Below are 19251 nucleotides of genomic sequence, written 5' to 3' on the forward strand. Positions count from 1 at the left end.
GAGTCCAGAACCAGGGGGTCACAGTCTGAGGATTCAGGGTAGACCATTTAGAACGGAGGTGAGGAGACATTTCATCACCCAAAGAGTGGTGAGCCTGTGGAATTCATTACCACAGGAAGTAGTTGATGCCAAAACATTGAATGTATTCAAGAGGTGGCTGGATATAGCACTTGGGGCAAATGGGATCAAAGGTTATGAGTTGGATCATTAGCCGTGATCATAATGAATGGCGGAGCAGCCTCGAAGGGCCAAATGACCTCCTCCTCCTCCTATCTAATATGTTTCTATGTAAAATCCTTTCAGCTGTTCGAATGTTGTTTCACTTCGATTTTCTTTACCAATTATAGATGTGTTTTGTTTTCGGTCTTTTGTCAGAGTACTCCATTTGTTCTTCGTCCGTATTGTTGACTTATTTGAGTCAATTCATTATTTTACCTTTTCCAGTTTTGTCTGTTGTGAAGGCACTGACTGGATGCCAATTGTACTCGAAAAGATGGTTCTTCTTGGATGACCAAGGTGGTGAATCTTAGCAGGCTATCTGCTTGTGGGGTAATTTCAGTCAAGCCTGGCAATGTCTTCTCTCAATGACCCAAGATATGTTCTTTCTGTATGAGTAGATAAAAGTTAGGGACACATTGGCTAATTTCCCTTTATACTTCTGTCAATTATTTGATATTGTTTTTACAGAAAAAGTGACAGTTCTGCTGCCGATATTAATCAAAAATATTTTATGTTAATGACCTTACACAAAGTTCCTTGTGAGCATTGTTCACTGTTAGTTTGCAATTATTTCCTAAACAGATTGAGCGGCCACCATCTCCAGTCACGCCAGCTCCCAATTCTGCGCTTCCACCAGTTCCTCCTCGGTTAGACCTACTGCAGCATCGATCACCCACTGTGTCCTGTGCACCTAGCCCTTGTGTTTCACCTAAGGTAAGGGACTGTTTTATTGGGATGATATTATGTGCATTTATAGACAACATCCACTGAGGCACCATGGGTTGATCTATTGTAACTGTGCACAAGTAAAACAGTAGTTCCTGGTGTAATGAATTCTTAATTGTGGCCTGGCTACCAGATAAAAATAGATAGCTATCTAGTCCAAAATGTGTAGATTTGTAGAAATATTGCATTATAATTTCAACGATTCATGTATCCCTGTACATTGTGTTCCATTCATACAATAAAATGGTTATTTTGGCGGCATGGGGGAGGAGGGACCGATAGAGAAAGTTAACTACTCCATTTCACCAAACTCTCTCCTTGGGATAAAGCAGTGCCCACCAGCTTAACTCCCCAGAACTTATATTCCATCTACTCTTCATGCCTATAAATATAAGATAGTCACCAATAAACCCAATATGTAATTCAGAAGGAAATATATTTATCAAGAGGGTGGGTTTAGCTATGGAACTCACTACCAAAAGGAGTTGTTAAGGCAAATAGCATAGATATATTTAAGGAAAAAGTTGACAAACATATGAGGGAGCAAGCAATAGAAAGTTATTCTGATAAAGTTGGATGAATTGGGACGGGAGTAAACTTGTGTGAAGCATCAACACCAGCAGAGATGAATTGGACTGAATGGCCTGCTTTTGTGATGTGAATTGTATACGATTCAGTGCAATCTCACATTTGTCCACATTGATCTCCATCTGCCACAGTTTTGTCCACTCACTTAATATATGCCCCTTTGTGACTTCCTGCTTCATATAGGTTCCTTACTGTTGTTCCTAACTTTTTCTGAAAACCTAGTTGTTTAACTCCCTATTGATTCACCCAAATTATTGATACATTGCTCAGTGTAGTCTATAAGCCACCAACTAATGAAAAGGATGCAGAGGAACAAACTTGTAAGGAAATTACAGAAGTGTCCAAGGGTTATAGAGTAGTAATGAGGACTTCAATTATCTCAAAATAGAGTGGGATAGTAGTACTGTAAAGGACAGAGAGGGACAGTAGTTCCTAGACTGTTCTAGAATAGTTTCTAGGGGAATTTTGCAGTAACTTCATTGCAGTGTTAATGTAAGTCTTATTTGTGACAAATAAACTTTAGACTGTGTTCAGGAAAGTTTTCTGCAGCACTGTTTCCAACCCAAAAAGAGGAGGGACACTGCTGGATTGGTTCTTCGGAATGCGGGGGGTCAAGTGGATCAAATGTCAGCAGTAGATCCTTTAGGGAACAATGATTATTGTATCATCTATATTTAGGTTGGCTATGCAACTATGAGGAGGAAAGTGTAGACCTTCAAAAAGACATAGGCAAATTGGTGGAATGGGCAGATAGGTGGCAGATGAAGTTCAATGTGGAGAAATGCGAAGTGATTCAATTTGGTAGGAAGAGCATGGAAAGACAAGATAAAATAAAAGGTGCAATTCTAAAAGGGATGCAGGAACAAAAGGACCGGGGTGTATATGTGCATGAGTCATTGAAGTTGGCAGGGCAGGTTGAGAGCATGGTTAGTAAAGCATGCAGTACCCTAGGGCATAGAGTGCAAGAGCATGGAGATTATGTTGAATTTGTATAAGACACTAGTCCGTACTCAGCAGGAGTAATGTGTCCGGTTCTGGGTGCCGCACTTTCAGGAAGGTATGAAGGCATTACAGAGAGTGCAGCAAAGATTCACCAGAATGGTTCCTGGGATGAGGAACTTCAATTATGAAGATAGATTGGAAAAGTTGGGACTCTTTTTCATGCAAGAATTGTGAACAAGAGGGCAGAGATTTAAAACAATTGGCAAAAGAGATATGAGGAAAAACTTTTTCAGATTGAGTAGTGAAGACTGGACTGCAGTGTCTGAGAGTGTGCTGGAAGCAGGTTCAAGCAAGGCATTCAAAAGGGAATTAGACTGTAATTTGAAAAGGAAGAATTTGCTGGATTATGTGGAGAAGGTGGGAGAATCACACTAGGTGAATTGCTCATTTGGAAAGCGAAGTGCAGTCTTTAAGGGCTGAATCACCCTATTCTGTGCTTTAATAATTCTGACATTTAGTCAGAATACATTCCCATAATGCATGCTGACTCCTACCTCTGGACCAATTATCAACTCCTCTCAAGGTTATCTCTAATCTTTATTTTTTCCCATCTCTTATTTTAATTTGTTATTTATCTCTTGCGTTAAATTATTTCTGGAGATCCATATAGACCATATCCCAGTGTATTCCTCTGTTAACCTTATTAGTGACCATCTTTAAAAAAATCGCTAAGTTAGTCAAACATGATCTGTTCATCACTAATCCTTGCTGACTCTCTTTGATCAGTACTGTGGGTGTATCTACACCACTACGTAGACTGTAGCAGTTGAAGAAGGTGGCTAACTACCTCAAGGGCAATTAGGGATAGGCAATAAATGCTAGCTTAGCCAATAATGCCCGCTCTCTGTGAAAGAATAATTTTAAAAATTGTTTATATAGGTAGTCACTCTGTCCACTGATGATTGAAATGAGTAACTTGCCCATGAGCAGCATTATACTGGGAGGTCTGTAGTTTCCTGGTTCTTAGAATCATAGAATCCCTACAGTGCAGAAAGAGGCCATTCAGCCCATCAAATCTACAATGAGAATAACCCCATGTATTTACCCTGCTAATCTCCCTGACACTAAGGGGCAATTTAGCATAGCCAATCAACCTAACCCGCACATCTTTGGACTGTGGGAGGAAACCAGAGCACCCGGAGGAAACCCACGCAGACACAGGGAGAACGTGAAAACTCCACACAGTCAGTCACCCGAGACTGGAATTGAACCCAGGTCCCTGGCACTGTGGGGCAGCTGTGCTAGCCATTGTGCCACCCATAATTCATTCCTTGCCTTAAATAAATATTTACAATTTTACAATTGTGAATCGAGGGAGCTTTGGAAGTTATGACAAATGCATCTACAATTTCCCCACCTGTTTCTTCTACACCTTGGGATGAAAAATTAAGGTCCTGATTATTTTTTTACCTTGCATCCCATTATTATCCGTGCAGTTTGTTTTCATTTAATTATATTAAATCTGTTGTTCCTCCTCTTGACATATTTTTAGCACAGTGGTTAGTACTGCTGCCCCACAGCGCCAGGGACCTGGGTTCAATTCCGGTCTTGGGCGACTGACTATGTGGAGTTTGCACATTCTACCTGTGTCTGTATGGGTTTCCTCCAAAGATATGCGGGTTAGGTTGATTGGTGTCAGGGAGATTAGCAGGGTAAATACATGGGGTTATGGGGATAGGGTCTGGGTGGGATTGTTGTCGTTGTAGACTTGATGGGCTGAATGGCCTCTTTCTGCACTGTAGGGATTCTATGATTCTAAGAACCAGAAAACTACAGACCTCCCAGTATAATGCTAGTCATGGGCAAGTTATTCATTTCAATAAGAGGCCATTCAGCCCATCAAATCTACAATGAGAATAACCCCATGTATTTCAAGTTATTCATTTCAATCATCAGTGGACAGAGTGACTACGCATATAATATGCTAAAAATATGTACCACTGGAATTTTGTTCTCTTCCTTTAATGTGAAAAGAGGTACAAAATCTGCCATTTCTTTATCAAATTAGTAAGTAACGATTAGGTGCCTCAAGTTTTTGAAGGCTTGTAAACTTTAGTAGGGAAAGAAAGCTGGAGGTGAAGAGTTTGAGTTTTAAGGACTATCCAGAGAAACAATTAGTTAAATTAGGAGCCTGTAAAATGAGCCTTGGTTTCAACACCCTGAGTACATAAGGAGAATAAAGAATTTGTGGAAAAACCTACCTGGAGCTTGGAATGAGAGAGGAAGCTACAAAGGAACTCTGATCTTAATTGCATCAAATATTATTTGAAGAAGTAAGGAAGGTGTAAGCTGGAGGGAATAGTTATTGAGTTGGTGAACTTTATCTTGCATCCCGTCCAGCAATGTTAGGGATACACTATGCCTTCATGTCTTCTGAGACATAGAGCTGCATTCAAATCTTGAATGTAAAAGTAGGGAAATGAAGGAGTGTTGGCATGATGCAAGGAAACTTGGCTCCTTGGATGTAGTTTTGGCAGGGGATTGAGAGAGTTTCACCTATCATAGTGATATCAAGAAAGTGGGTTGCAAAAGGACCCTTCAAAAGTGAGAGATATGAAGAAGCTGCTTTTGAAGAATTGAACAAAATGAGATTTTTATCTCCCCGCTGAAATGCATGTATGCTGTGAGCCCTAACAGTTTGTGATTCGAAGGAAGTGATAAATCTACATGTGAATTGTAGCAGATTGTGTTTGTGAAACTCCAAGATAATTGCAACCATTGCTCCTGTTTAAGTGAAGTAACAGTGTCAAGTGGCAGGATCTATATCAGCCTGACTTTGGGAAGTGTGAGTTTGTCAGAACTATAAGCTTTAGATGCCAAGGTCTGGTGGCCTTTTTAGTTTGTGGCAATAAGAAGCATATCATGTTAGCATTAAATTACTGTTTGGCAAATGTATGAATGTGTCCGCTGTCAGATTAAGTAACACTTGAATCAATGACGTGTGTGGAGAGCAGGAGGAAATAATTGAAGGAACTGAAGGCTCATTATGTGTGCTGCATAAAAGTTGCCATTCTTGTCCAAGCAGGTGCATCTGTACAGGAAACAGAAATGTGGCACAGAAAAAAGCCATTCAGCCCAACCAGTCATAGAGTTTTACAGCAGAAAAAGAGAACCTTCAGCCCACTGTGTCTGTGTCAGCCATCAAGCAGCTATCCACCCTAATCCCATTCCACAATACTTGACCTGTAGCCTTGTATGCTATGGCATTTCAAATGTTCATCTAAATGTTGTGAGGATTCCCACTGCTACCACTCTTTCAGGCAGTGAGTTCCAGATTCTGGGTAATTAGGTTTTTCCGCAAATCCTCTCTAAGTCTCCTACCCCTTACCTTAAATCTATACCCCCTTGTTATTGACTACTCGGGAAAAGTTTCTTCTTATCTACCCTATCTATGTCCCTCAATTTTGTGTACACCAATCAGGTTCTCCCTTGCCTTTTCTGCTCCAAGGAAAACAACACCAGCCTAACCTCTGTCTCTTCATAGCTGAAATACTACAGCCCAGACAACATCCTGGTGAGCCTCCTACACAGTTGGGATCCTAGCACAGATTCCTAAGATACCCCACTAGTCACTGCTGGCCAATCGGAAAGAGGCCCATTTATTCCTAGATCCCAGAGTCATAGAGGTTTACAGCATGGAAACAGGCCCTTTGGCCCAACTTGTCCATGCCGCCCTTTTTTTTTTTAAACCCCTAAGCTAATCCCAATTGCCCGCATTTGGCCCATATCCCTCTATACCCATCCTACCCAAGTAACTATCTAAATGCTTTTTAAAAGATAAAATTGTACCCGCCTCTACTACTACTTCTGGCAGCTTGTTCCAGACACTCACCACCCTCTGTGAAAACAATTGCCCCTCTGGACACTTTTGTATCTCTCACCTCTCACCTTAAACCTATGCCCTTTAGTTTTAGACTCCCCTACCTTTGGGAAAAGATATTGACAAGCTAGCTGATCTGTGTCCCTCATTATTTTATAGATTGCCTCTCATTATTTTATAGAGCTGAAAGAAGCTCATTCGAACCCACTGTGAGAACTTGCTATCTCAATTTTTGTGGCTTTTAATTGACAAAAACAAGTGTGTCTTTTAAAACAGTTGATGATGGATGGTAAAAATTCAAAGAACTGAACTTATGTCTGACATTTTCTGAACTTTTGGTCTCCTAATGGAGATTTGATACTCTTATCTTAATCGTTTGTAAGTGAGGAATAGTCACTTTCTCTTGTCCTAATTACGATGTGGATTTTTATACTTCTGTAATGTATTAGATTCAAAGCACACTTAGAATATAGCAGGAAAAACTAATGAATAAATTGGTGATTGCTTTTTGTTTACCCTCACCTCTGTGATTGTCAAAAGGCTGTACTTTCAATCAACTCCTGGCTGAGCCTTTGTTTCCTGAGGATTTTCCAACCTGAAACACCGCATCTAAAAGCACCATTTTCATTTGTTTCAAAACAGAAATGATGTCTTGAAAGATCTGAAGGTTTGGTGTTTTGAGTGTACTCTTTTTCTCCTCCCACAGACTTCCTCTAGTGGCCTGCATAAGCAAGATAAGCCTTTACCTGTTCCTCCAACTCATCGAGACCTTCCGCCTCCCCCACCTGAACGACACCCATCTGCAAGTGTGGATTCTCGAATGCAAAGACGCCCTTTACCAAGCACGCCGAGTGACCTCCTACCAAGAGATAAGCCACCTCTTCTACCGCCAAACCGCCCTGGAGAAACCTGGCATGCACGATCTCAGGCAGCTAAAGCACCACTCCAGAATCTTAATCCTGGGGACAGATGGACAGGTCGAGAGTTATCCAACCGACACTCGTTGCCTTTAGCACTGTCATCTCAGATGGACACTAAGACAGAGGCGGTTAGGCATAGCAGTTCACTCGGGCTTGACAGTACAGCGGTGAGAAAGACAACAACAACATTGCATTTAATTTTGTTAGAGTTAGATACTTTTCTATACAGATGTTGTATTAATGTCACAACTTCTCAATTAACCATAGTGTCCAGATGTTTGATTCAGGTTTCTGTTTAATGGTGCAGTACAAGTTTTAACTTGGATATTTTATCAGACATTCAATAATTAGTACTGTTTCAATTTACACCAGCGACTTGGATTCAGAAGCCCAAATTTAATAAACTAATATCCAACTCTGAGGTGCAGTGAAATTCAAGGAGGTAGCTTATGGGTTACAAGTGAATTGAACAAAATATGTATGTGGATGGAGCAGATGAAATTTATTGCAGCCACTGTTAAAATGCTGCACTTAGAAATGAAAAAAAAGGGTTTAAAATAGAGCAGCAGTCAACAAAATCAACAAGATTGTGCAAGTCAATTGGAGCGTGATCAAACGGCAGTACTCTGATCAGACTGCATCTGGAGCACTGTATGCAGTCTGATTACTGAAGCACAAGTGAGCCATTTCAATGCTGGAGTCATAGGTAGAAGAATCACAAGTCTGATACCTAGTACCAAAGGTCTCAGTCCTGAGGAAGGATGGGATAAGTTGGGACATTACTGCTCCGAAAGATGCACAAGAGAAATGATCTTGGAGATATGAAATAGTAAGAAGTATGGAGAAAGATAACATCAAATTAAATTGAGAAAGTTTCTCAAGGAAATATAGGTTCAAACTAATGAAATGTAAAATTTGGGTTGATACCAAGTAACTGTTCATAAAAAGGATTAACAATATATTGAAAGGACTCCCAAATACAAAGAGATCAAACTGTGGAATTATCGAAGAAATAATTGAGTGCTGCAGCAGGACAATTTCATGATCTCTCTGGATGACTGAGCTAAAACACATTGGCCTTCCTCAGCTATATTACAAATGGTTGTTCAACATGCAAGAACTGAATTAACTGCATATACAGAGACTCAAGTTAACACACCCAAACACATGGTTTATATTCCAGACCATGTTACTTTGATAGTGGCTTGTCAGCATAAAACAGAGTTAGAATCAGCTATTTTACTCACAGGGGTCATTGTGGAAATGAAAGATACAGATGATGGAGAAGGGAAAGAAAGTAGGATGAACTAGCAAATGTCAGGATGCTGTGATGGTCCCTCATCAAGAACAGGGTTACAGCAGATTCTACACTTGAATTGAAATTGGAAAAATTACTTCATAGCTTAATTTACACATCCAAAAATGTATCTAACTCACCTACTTCATGTTGATTTTAAAAATAATAATTCAAATTTAAATACACCAAACCTTAGACAATGAGTGGCTCAGTGGTTAGCACTGCTGCCTCACAGCGCCAGGGACCCGAGTTAAATTCCGGCATCGGGTCACTGTCTGTGTGGAGTTTGCACATTCTCCCCATGTCTGTGTGGGTTTCCTCCAGGTGCTCCGGTTTGCGCTCACAGTCCAAAGATGTGCAGATTAGGTTGATTGGCCATGCTAAATTGACCCGAGTGTCAGGGGATTAGCAGGGTAAATATTGGGGTTACGGGAATAGGGCCTGGGTGGGATTGTGGTTGGTGCAGACTCGATGGGCCGAATGGCCTCCTTCTGCACTGTAGGGTTCTATGATGATTACAATATGTTCTCATTATTGCAGGCTTTCTGTGGTACTTTGAACGATGTTTCAGAGTATGAAATCTCCAAAGTGAAATCCTCCACATCAGCGAATGCCATCTACTCACTTGCTACAAGGTACATGAAGTTCTGCATTATGTATATTGCATTGAGGTCAGGTGTCATTAATGGTTTATATTACAAAGAACAAAGAACAGTACAGCACAGCAAACAGGCCCTTCGGCCCTCCAAGCCTGTGCCGCTCATTGGTCCAACTAGACCAATCGTTTGTATCCCTCCATTCCCAGACTGCTCATGTGACTATCCAGGTAAGTTTTAAACGATGCCAGCGTGTCTGCCTCCACCACCCTACTTGGCAGCGCATTCCAGGCCCCCACCACTCTCTGTGTAAAAAAACGTCCCTCTGATATCTGAGTTATACCTCGCCCCTCTCACCTTGAGCCCTGACCCCTCGTGATCGTCACCTCCGACCTGGGAAAAAGGTTCCCACTGTTCACCCTATCTATACCCTTCATAATTTGTACACCTCTATTAGGTCTCCCCTCATTCTCTGTCTTTCCAGCGAGAACAAGCCCAGTTTACCCAATCTCTCCTCATAGCTAAGACCCTCCATACCAGGCAACATCCTGGTAAACCTTCTCTGTACTCTCTCTAAAGCCTCCACGTCCTTCTGGTAGTGCGGCGACCAGAACTGGACGCGGTATTCCAAATGTGGCCTAACCAGCGTTCTATATACAGCTGCAACATCAGACTCCAGCTTTTATACTCTATACCCCGTCCTATAAAGGCAAGCATACCAAATGTCGTCTTCACCACCTTCTCCACCTGTGCAGGATTTGTGGACTTGCACACCCAGGTCCCTCTGTATTTCTATACTCTTGATGGCTCTGCCATTTATTGTATAACTCCCCCCGACATTAGTTCTTCCAAAATGCATCACTTCGCATTTATCTGGATTAAATTCCATCTGCCATTTCTCCGCCCAATTTTCCAGCCTATCTATATCCTGCTGTATTGTCCGACAATGTTCATCGCTATCCGCAAGTCCAGCCATCTTCGTGTCATCCGCAAACTTGCTGATAACACCAGTTACACCTTCTTCCAAATCATTTATACATACCACAAATAGCAGAGGTCCCAGTACAGAGCCCTGCGGAACACCACTGGTCACAGACCTCCAGCCGGAAAAAGACCCTTCGACTGTTACCCTCTGTCTCCTGTGGCCAAGCCAGTTTTCTACCCATCTAGCCACCTCTCCTTGTATCCCATGAGCCTTAACCTTCTTAACCAACCTGCCATGAGGGACTTCGTCAAATGCCTTACTGAAATCCATATAGACGACATCCACGGCCCTTCCTTCGTCAACCGTTTTTGTCACTTCCTCAAAAAACTCCACCAAATTTGTAAGGCACGACCTTCCTCTTACAAAACCATGCTGTCTGTCACTAATGAGATTGTTCCGTTCTAAATGCGCATACATCCTGTCTCTAAGAATCCTCTCCAACAACTTCCCTACCACGGACGTCAAGCTCACTGGCCTATAATTACCCGGGTTATCCCTGCTACCCTTCTTAAACAACGGGACCACCTTCGCTATCCTCCAATCCTCAGGGACCTCACCTGTGTCCAATGAAGAGACAAAGATTTCTGTCAGAGGCTCAGCAATTACATCTCTCGTCTCCCTGAGCAGTCTAGAATAGATGCCATCAGGCCCTGGGGATTTGTCAGTTTTAATGTTACCTAAAAAACCTAACACTTCCTCCCTTGTAATGGAGATTCTCTCTAACGGGTCAACACCTCCCTCTGAGACACTCCCAGTCAACAAGTCCCTCTCCTTTGTGAATACCGATGCAAAGTATTCATTTAGGGTCTCCCCTATTCCCTTGGGTTCTAAGCATAATTCCCCTCCTTTGTCCCTGAGAGGTCCGACTTTTTCCCTGACAACTCTTTTGTTCCTAACACATGAATAAAATGCCTTAGGATTCTCCTTAATCCTATCTGCCAAGAACATTTCGTGACCTCTTTTTGCCCTTCTAACTCCCCATTTGAGTTCTTTCCTACTCTCTCTGTATTCCTCCAGAGCTCCATCTGTTTTCAGTTGCCTGGACCTAACGTACGCCTCTCTTTTCTTTTTGATCAGATCCTCAATTTCCCTGGTTATCCATGGCTCTCGAATCCTACCTTTCCTATCCTTCCTTTTTACAGGCACATGCCTGTCCTGCAGCCTTATCAACTGTTCCTTAAAAGACTCCCACATGCCAGACCCGAACAGCCTCTCCCAATCAACGGCCACCAATTCCTGCCTAATCCGGCTATAGTTAGCCTTCCTCCAATTTAGCACCCTACCTGCATACAGTGTCTTTTGGGAAGTTGTATGAGATACACAGATGGTCTTTTACATGACCTGCAATGTCATTATTGGCTGAGATGTCAACGTCAGCTGTTTTTTTTCTCTCTGGTACAGGCAGGTACCCTAAATTTCTGAAAATCAATAACAGAAATCTGGGGAAAGAATCAATTTAAAATTTTGCTTGCCTTTCCTTCCTCTCCAACCCACTGAGTCGTTTTTTTCCTCCACTGCATTTGCAAAGAAATCCACCAAACCTTTCCTGTTAGCGGTGAGCTATGGTTGAGAGCTATATTCGGGGTATTGGGGGGTATGGGGGTTAGAGAATTGTGGGTAAAACTTTTGAGCCCTGCTCCAAATCTGTGCCGATGCGAGGAATTAGCAAGTTTACCCTATGCTGCAGTGTAGCTCCATGGGTACTGGTATCTTTCTCAAATGGCTATTTCTCATGAATAGAGATAGGATGCAGGTTATTGGCTTTAGGGGGGCATTGCAGTTGAACTCGATCCTTTCCTTGCCAGATATCCAAACCCGTATCTTTTCAATAAAGAGCAGTAATCAGGCATTGATGTAAAAAGTTATCCTAATCAGAAGCCTATAGTTGGAGGTTATAGAAACATAGAAAATAGAAGCAGGAGTAGGCCATTCGGCCCTACGGCCCTGCACTGCCATTCATTTTGATCATGGCTGATCATCAAATTGAATATCCTGATTTTCCCCCCCACTCCCCAAACAACATATCCCTTGATATCCTTAGCCCCAAGAGCTATAGACACACACAGCTGGAAAAGTGGGCTTTTTTTATGTGTGTTAGCAAGTATGCTATCTAAATTGCAAAGATAGTTCAGTGCTGCTAGGAAAGGCTTTCTGTTCACTGTGCTCTTCTAACTTTAAAATTTCTGTGCTCTACGCTGCTCCTTTTCTGTCTGATAGAAGTGGGATACAAGGAGCCTCAAATACACAATCAGTTCCGAGGTAAGATCCTCTATGGCATCTTAGACTTAAAGGTTATAACTCTAGACATCTGTGCTTGCCATATAGCAGGTTGGTTGTCTGAAGTTATCCAGATGTATATTTTGTTGTAACCGACTATTTATAGCTGCTGCACTCCTACATTTTGAGCATTAGTGACTATGTTTGGCAGTAACCGTGGAATTGTTCAGCAACATATCTATTTGTATCATATGCAGTGGTTACTCTTTGGAGCAAGAGGCTGGCCTTCTCAATGAGACGGAAGCTCTTAATAAAAAAAAATATTTTCAACTTTGTAGTTGTAGATCATCAACCAGGTAGGGAAAAGCCTCAGTGAAGAACTCCCTGACTGTAATAACTTGGTGAAAGTATGCACTCTACTTGGTACGCTCTTCACTTGTAAGCTGTGCTAACCACAGGTCTAATTAGCCTGAGGCACAGTTGTTTGGACACAATGTTATAGTGCAGTTTTAAAATAAAAACGTAATTTTCTGGAAATACATAAGAAATCCATAGGAATCTGTAACGAGAAATACTTTCAATGTAACATATTTTCTGTAGCAGTTGTCTTCTGGCTTGATATGTCTAATTTGTCTTCCATTTATATTAATGTACTGAGGTTGGAGAATTTTTAAAATCACATTTCTGAAAAATATCTAATGAGAATCATTGATACCCAGCTGCAAACATACAGTTTGATCTAGAAAAGCACCATTTGTACCTATTTAGTATCCCACCTTTATGCTTCAGTCTAACATGCCATCAGAGTACATGGATTTGGTTCATATTCAGGGCTTCCCATATCGTACGTTTCCGATCACAGTGACTACATGGGAGAGCCCAGTGACAACCAACCACATCTCGTATATAGGGCAAATGTATCCTGTGGTTAGTTATGCCCAATAGTTTTTATACATCTCACTGTAGAGCATTGTTCAACAGCATTGGCAGAAATCTGAAGGCAAGATGTCCTGTTTTCTGAGGCATTATCTGTGTTGGAGGGGAAAACTATAACTTAAACCAACTATTGGAAAGCTGATACAGACAGAAAGGCACGGTCAATCAATTTGATCTCTTCCATAACAGGTTAAGCCATTTACTGCAATAAATCTAAATGTTCTACAGTAGGAATTAGTTGAGTAACAGATGTTTCAGCTTGGAGACTGCTGCCTGTGAAATGCTTCTGTGGTTTTTGTGGGGAACTGAACAGGTAATCATTGTTTAAGCAAGTATTTTGAGTCAGTGTTTTATCGTTTAATTTCTCTATGGTAGAAACTCTGGAACTATTTGGCAAATTAGCTAGCCTTTAAGTTCATGAAATAGTGCTGATCTATCTTGTGTTTAGCATTAAGTCACTGTTACCATCAGATACTGCTGTGCGCAGCAGCAGTATTTGTGGCAGAATTTATGGGAGCTATAAGGTGAGATTGTTTGTAAGTTTCTACAAGTGAAACAAAACATTTTGAATCTATTTTAATTCCCACTTTGTACTTTCAGACCCTTGACAAAGTCTTTTGCACCAGAGGAGCGTTCAGAGAGCAGTGACGAGGATATTGATTACATGACTCCATCCTCTCTGCCTGTACATGCTCCGCTCTGTGTCACCTCCTCGTTGGATTCCAGACTTTTGATACAGTCACAGAGCAGCCACAACGCAGAGTAAGAGAAATTTTATTTCAAACCTATTTATATTTAAGAGTCCTGAGCTGCTTGAAAGCAAGTTGCTTCCTTGAATCTGAGTGACATTGTTTACAGCCAGATTCATCTGTGGCAGAGACTCGAGAAACCGTGTTGCTCCTACTGCCTCCTGCTGGAATATGTTTGTGTTTGGTAATGTTAGGTGCAGTTGGTTAGATTTCATGAAATAAAAAATCTATGGTAGCCATACTGAATGTGCTGCGTAGGTGATTTCTGAAGGAGATGACAGATACTTGCTCATTAACTAAACTGTCCTTAATGTTCAGTTTATCAATTGTGCACTTGATGATGGATTTACTGAAACATAATCTAGAGGAACCAGCTCTTGTAACTGAGGAATTACTATTGATTTTCTCCCTTTGTTTTGATTAGAACTTTGGCTGAATCAGACCCATTGAGACAGATGTGCGAATCAATGTTTACATCATCATCTCAGGCCACGAATGTAGATTTTATGTCTGGTAAGTTTTTTTTAAAATCTGTAAATCGTTGCTCTTCACTGAAACCCAATCCCCTGAGATGTGGTGTATACTTTGTTCCTTCCAAAGGTTTAGGGATCCTTTGTTCTATTACTCACTGAACTTTTTAATCTATTGTGCATTATCTATAGACAATGGTGACTGTGCCATAAGCGACAGTCCTGAACGGGATGAGAGTGAAGATGAAGATAATGCATATGACTTCCCCAAACCACCTGTGCCACTTCCTCCAGCTCGTCGTACACTGTCTGATGTCTCTCATGCCACTTCAGCATTTGCCAATGTGTCTGTTGATCAAAGTCTGCCTAGTCCCAATGCACATACAGGAGGTGAGACTTTTTAAATTAATTCTTCGAACATGAGAACCACCAGAAAGGCTGGCAATTTTATTTGCGATGTGGAGATGCCGGCGTTGGACTGGGGTAAGCACAGTAAGAAGTCTCACAACACCAGGTTAAAGTCCTTCCTTGAACTACTGAAGTCTGTGTCCCATGGTGCTGTTAGGTAGTTGCATCCAAAATTTTGAACAAGCAACAGGGAAGGAACAGCAAAATTGTTCCAAGTTCAGGATGATGTGTGCCTTGGGAGGGAACTTGCAAGCTAGCTTGAGGCAGGTGGCGTTCCCTTGTGCCTTCTGTCCTTGCACTTCCAGCTGGTAAAGGTCACAAGTTTGGGAGGTTCTATTCAAGGATGCTTGATGTATTGCTGCAGTGCATCTTGTAGGTGGTACACGTTGCAGCCACTGTGTACTGGTAGTAGCAGCAATTGATGTTTAACCAGGGGAAAGAGCACTAATCAACCAGACTTCTTTGTCCTGGTGGTGTCAGGATTCTTGTGTGTTGCTGGAGATAAACTCGTCCATGCAAGAGGAGGGTATTCAATCACACCCATGACTTGTGCATTCTAGATGGTGGACAGACTTTGGGGAGTCTGAAATGAGTTACTTGTCACAAAATTTCTAGCCTCTGACCTGCTCTTGCAACCACAGTATTTGAGGCTGATCCAGTTAAGTTTCTGGTCAATCGAGCAACCCTTGGGTTGTTTATGGTGGGGTAATCAGCAATAGTTACCTTTTGAATGTCCAGGAGAGAAGGTTAGATACTCCCTTGTTGGAGATGATCATTACCTGGCACATGTGTGGTGTATATGTTACTTGCCACTCATCAGCCCAAGCCTAAATATTGTCCAGGTCTTGCTGTATGTGGGCCTGGGCTGCATCAGTATCTGCAAGTTGCTGGGTTGAATTTATCCTGCTTTTTGAAGACCAGACGTACCTGGACAATTTTTCACTTTGGTAGGTAGATGCCAGTGTTGAAGCTGTATTGAAACGGCTTAGACATGGTTTAAGTTTATTTATTAGTGTCACAAGTGGGCTTATATTAACACTGCAATGAAGTTACTGTGGAAATCCCTTAGTCGCCACATTCCGGCGCCTGTTCAGGTACACTGAGGGAGAATTTTTAACATGGCCAATGCACCAAATCAGCATGTCTTTTGGACTGTGGGAGGAAACCAGAGCACCCGGAGGAAACCCACGCAGACCGGAAGGAATGTACAGACTCCACACAGACAATGACCCAAGCCAGAAATCAAACCCAAGTACCTGGCACTGTGAGGCAGCAGTGATAACCACTGTGCCACCGTGCTGCCCTAGATAGGTGCACAGCTAGTTCTAATGCACATCTATTGGAAGGGAACAGGTGTTCCCAATTGCCTGTAGCCCTTGTTGTTTGAAGTAGTGAAATTTGGAGATCCTGTTGCTACGATGCATCTTGTAAATAGTACATATTGCACCCATGGTAAGCTGGTGGTGGTTATTTAGGCCTGCATTAAAACTCTGATAAAGTAAATTGCTTTCTCTTGGATGATGTCAAGCTTCTTAATAAACCTTAAGCTATCTCAGCAAATGGCGAGTATTTCATATCATTTCCAATTTGTACCTTACATGTGGTAGAGAGGCATTAAAGTTTTGGATATGGGTCACTTTTCATGAAACATCCAGCTTCTGAACTGCTCTGGTAGCCAGGGTATTTATGTGGCTGGACCAATTGCATTTTTGGCCCCAGTGTCTGCTGCCAACCAATCCATTCCCACCAAGTATTCTGGATATGATTGTCATCAGCAAAACGTACCTCTATGAATTCCCCCCTCTTCCTCAGGTCAAGAGGTTCTTGTACCTGACCCCTTTAAATGTCTTAGCCATCTCTGGTAAAACTGTTTTTCCTCATTATTTTCTAGCAAACTGACCAGACCTGTTCTTGAGGGAGTACCAGTTTTCTTCTGCCCTGCTTCTCAGTAGCAACTTTTCTGTAAGAACATAAGATATTGGAGCAGGAACAGGCCATTTGGCCCCTGGAGCCTGCTTTGCCATTCAGTAAGATCATGGCTGATCTGATTGTGGCCTTAACTCCACTTTCTCCCTGCCACCTATAACCCTTCTTTTTTCTGTTAGCTTTGGTGAGAAGTTTAATTCAAAACCTCAGAGTTTCTATTTAACTCTCTCTCCCTTCTCACTCCTCTGATGGCAAATTGAAGTTATGTGAGCCCTTCTCTGAACTGTTTACTAGGGATTCACCATCTCCCCTTTAAGAACTATCCATTGTACTTTGAGTCAGAGACATTTTAAAACACAATCATTTTGTGTATTCATGACAGCTGCAACTCTTAAATTGCAATTTCAACCTCTATTTCATAGTGTCACATCTGAGTCTACTGCAGTGTTTTATTTTTGTCTCAATTTTTTTTAATGTGAGAAATCTAGGTGAAGCACCAGGACCCAGAATTCAGGAAAGCACTAACATTTCAAAGACTGAATAGTCAGTGAGTAGAGATTAGATGACACTAAGCCTATATTTAAAATCCTGCAGGGAGACAATCATAGAATCCTACAGTGCAGGAGGCCATTCGGCCCATTGAGTCTGCACCGACAACAATCTCACCCAGGCCCTATCCCCACAGCCCCACACATTTGCCCTCCTAATTCCCCGACACTAAGGGCAATTTAGCAGGGCCAGTCAACCCAACCCGTACGTCTTTGGACTGCTGGAGGAAACCCACGTAAGGTCGGAATCGACCTGGGTCCCTTGCGCTGTGAGGCAGCAGTGCTAACCACTGTGCCACCCATAAGGTCTTGGAAATACGTGAGTTAGGACAGGAAATGATGCAATCATTTTGATTTCAACAAAGTGAGAGTGTGAATGCGAGAATATTGACAGCTGAAGAGAAACGAGAGAAAGCTTAAGCAAAGCAAGGACCAGAGTAGTGATGAAAAAGACAAAAGTTTTCACTGGGGGAAGAAAAGAGAAGTTGGAAGCTGCAAATCAGTTAAAATATGTCCTTGTGTAATATCCAGGAATGAAAGTCATAGTCGTACAGTACAGTAGAGGTCCTTCAGCCCATCAAGTCTGCAATGATAAAATCTACACTAATACCAATTTCTAGCACTTGACTCATAGTCTTAAATGTTATGACATATCAAGTCCTTATCCACATACCTTTTAAAGGTTGAGGTTTCCCACTTTTACTACCCTCCCAGTACATTCCAGACTCCCACCATCCTCTGGGTGAAAATTCTTTCCTTGAATCCCCTCTAAACCTGCCCCTCACCTTAAAATTATTCCCTTCATTATTGACACTTCAACTAAGGAGAACTGCTTCCCTATCCATACCCCTCAGAATCATGATTAAACGCTCTCTTCAGCTCGAAATAAAATAACCTGAGCCTATCTATCCTCTCTTTGTAGCTCAAATGCTCCAACTCAGGCAACATTCTGGTGAATCTCCTCTACCCTCTCCAATGCAATCATATCCTTCTTATAGTGAGGCAACCAGAACTGCACATAGTACTCCAACTGTGGCCTAACCAAAGTTTTATACAACCAGAACATAACCTACCTGCTCTTATCATCTGTGCCATGACTGACAAAAGCAAGTGTCTCATTTACAAAGAGAACAAAGAACAATACAGCACAGGAACAGGCCCTTCGGCCCTCCAAGCCTGCACCAATCATGTGTTCCTGACTAGACCATCCATTTGTATCTCTCTATTCCCAGTCTGTTCTTGTGGCTATCTAGATAAGTCTTAAATGATTCTAGCGTGTCTGCCTCAACCACCTTGCTTGGTAGTGCATTCCAGGCCCCCACCACCCTCTGTGTAAAATACGTCCCCCGCATATCTGTATTGAACCTTGCCCCCCTTACCTTGAACTTGTGACCCCTTGTGTTTGTCATTTCTGACCTGGGAAAAAGCTTCCAACTGTTCACCCTATCTATGCCCTTCATAATTTTATACACCTCTATTAGGTCGCCCCTCAACCTCCGTCTTTTCAGGGAGAACAACCCTAGTTTACTCAATCTCTCCTCATAGCTAATACCCTCCATACCAGGCAACAGCCTGGTAAACCTTTTCTGCACTCTCTCCAAAGCCTCCACATCCTTCTGGTAGTGTGGCGACCAGAACTGGATGCAGTATTCCAAATGTGGCCTAACCAACGTTCTATGTAACTGCAACAACATATGCCAACTTTTATACTCTATGCCCCGTCCAATAAAGGCAAGCATGCCATATGCCGCCTTCACCACCTTTTCCACCTGTGCTATCACCTTTAAGGATCTGTGGACTTGCACACCCAGATCCCTTTGTGTGTCTGTACTCCTGATAGTTCT

The 19251-nt window shown here is 42.1% G+C and overlaps 1 protein-coding gene across 1 annotated transcript in view; it reads left to right on the forward strand.

The window, feature by feature from the left end:
• Nucleotides 1-19251, forward strand: part of cbl (Cbl proto-oncogene, E3 ubiquitin protein ligase) — a 210544-nt gene that overhangs the window by 181265 nt on the left and 10028 nt on the right. Inside the window, exons 10-15 of the mRNA XM_078199115.1 lie at nt 802-933; nt 7062-7442; nt 9113-9207; nt 13907-14068; nt 14480-14568; nt 14718-14915. Of these exons, the coding sequence (XP_078055241.1) occupies nt 802-933; nt 7062-7442; nt 9113-9207; nt 13907-14068; nt 14480-14568; nt 14718-14915 (1057 nt within the window). The remainder of the gene's footprint in view (nt 1-801; nt 934-7061; nt 7443-9112; nt 9208-13906; nt 14069-14479; nt 14569-14717; nt 14916-19251) is intronic.

The sequence above is a fragment of the Mustelus asterias genome, chromosome 27 (assembly GCF_964213995.1).
Source record: "Mustelus asterias chromosome 27, sMusAst1.hap1.1, whole genome shotgun sequence".
Lineage (NCBI taxonomy): Eukaryota > Metazoa > Chordata > Chondrichthyes > Carcharhiniformes > Triakidae > Mustelus > Mustelus asterias.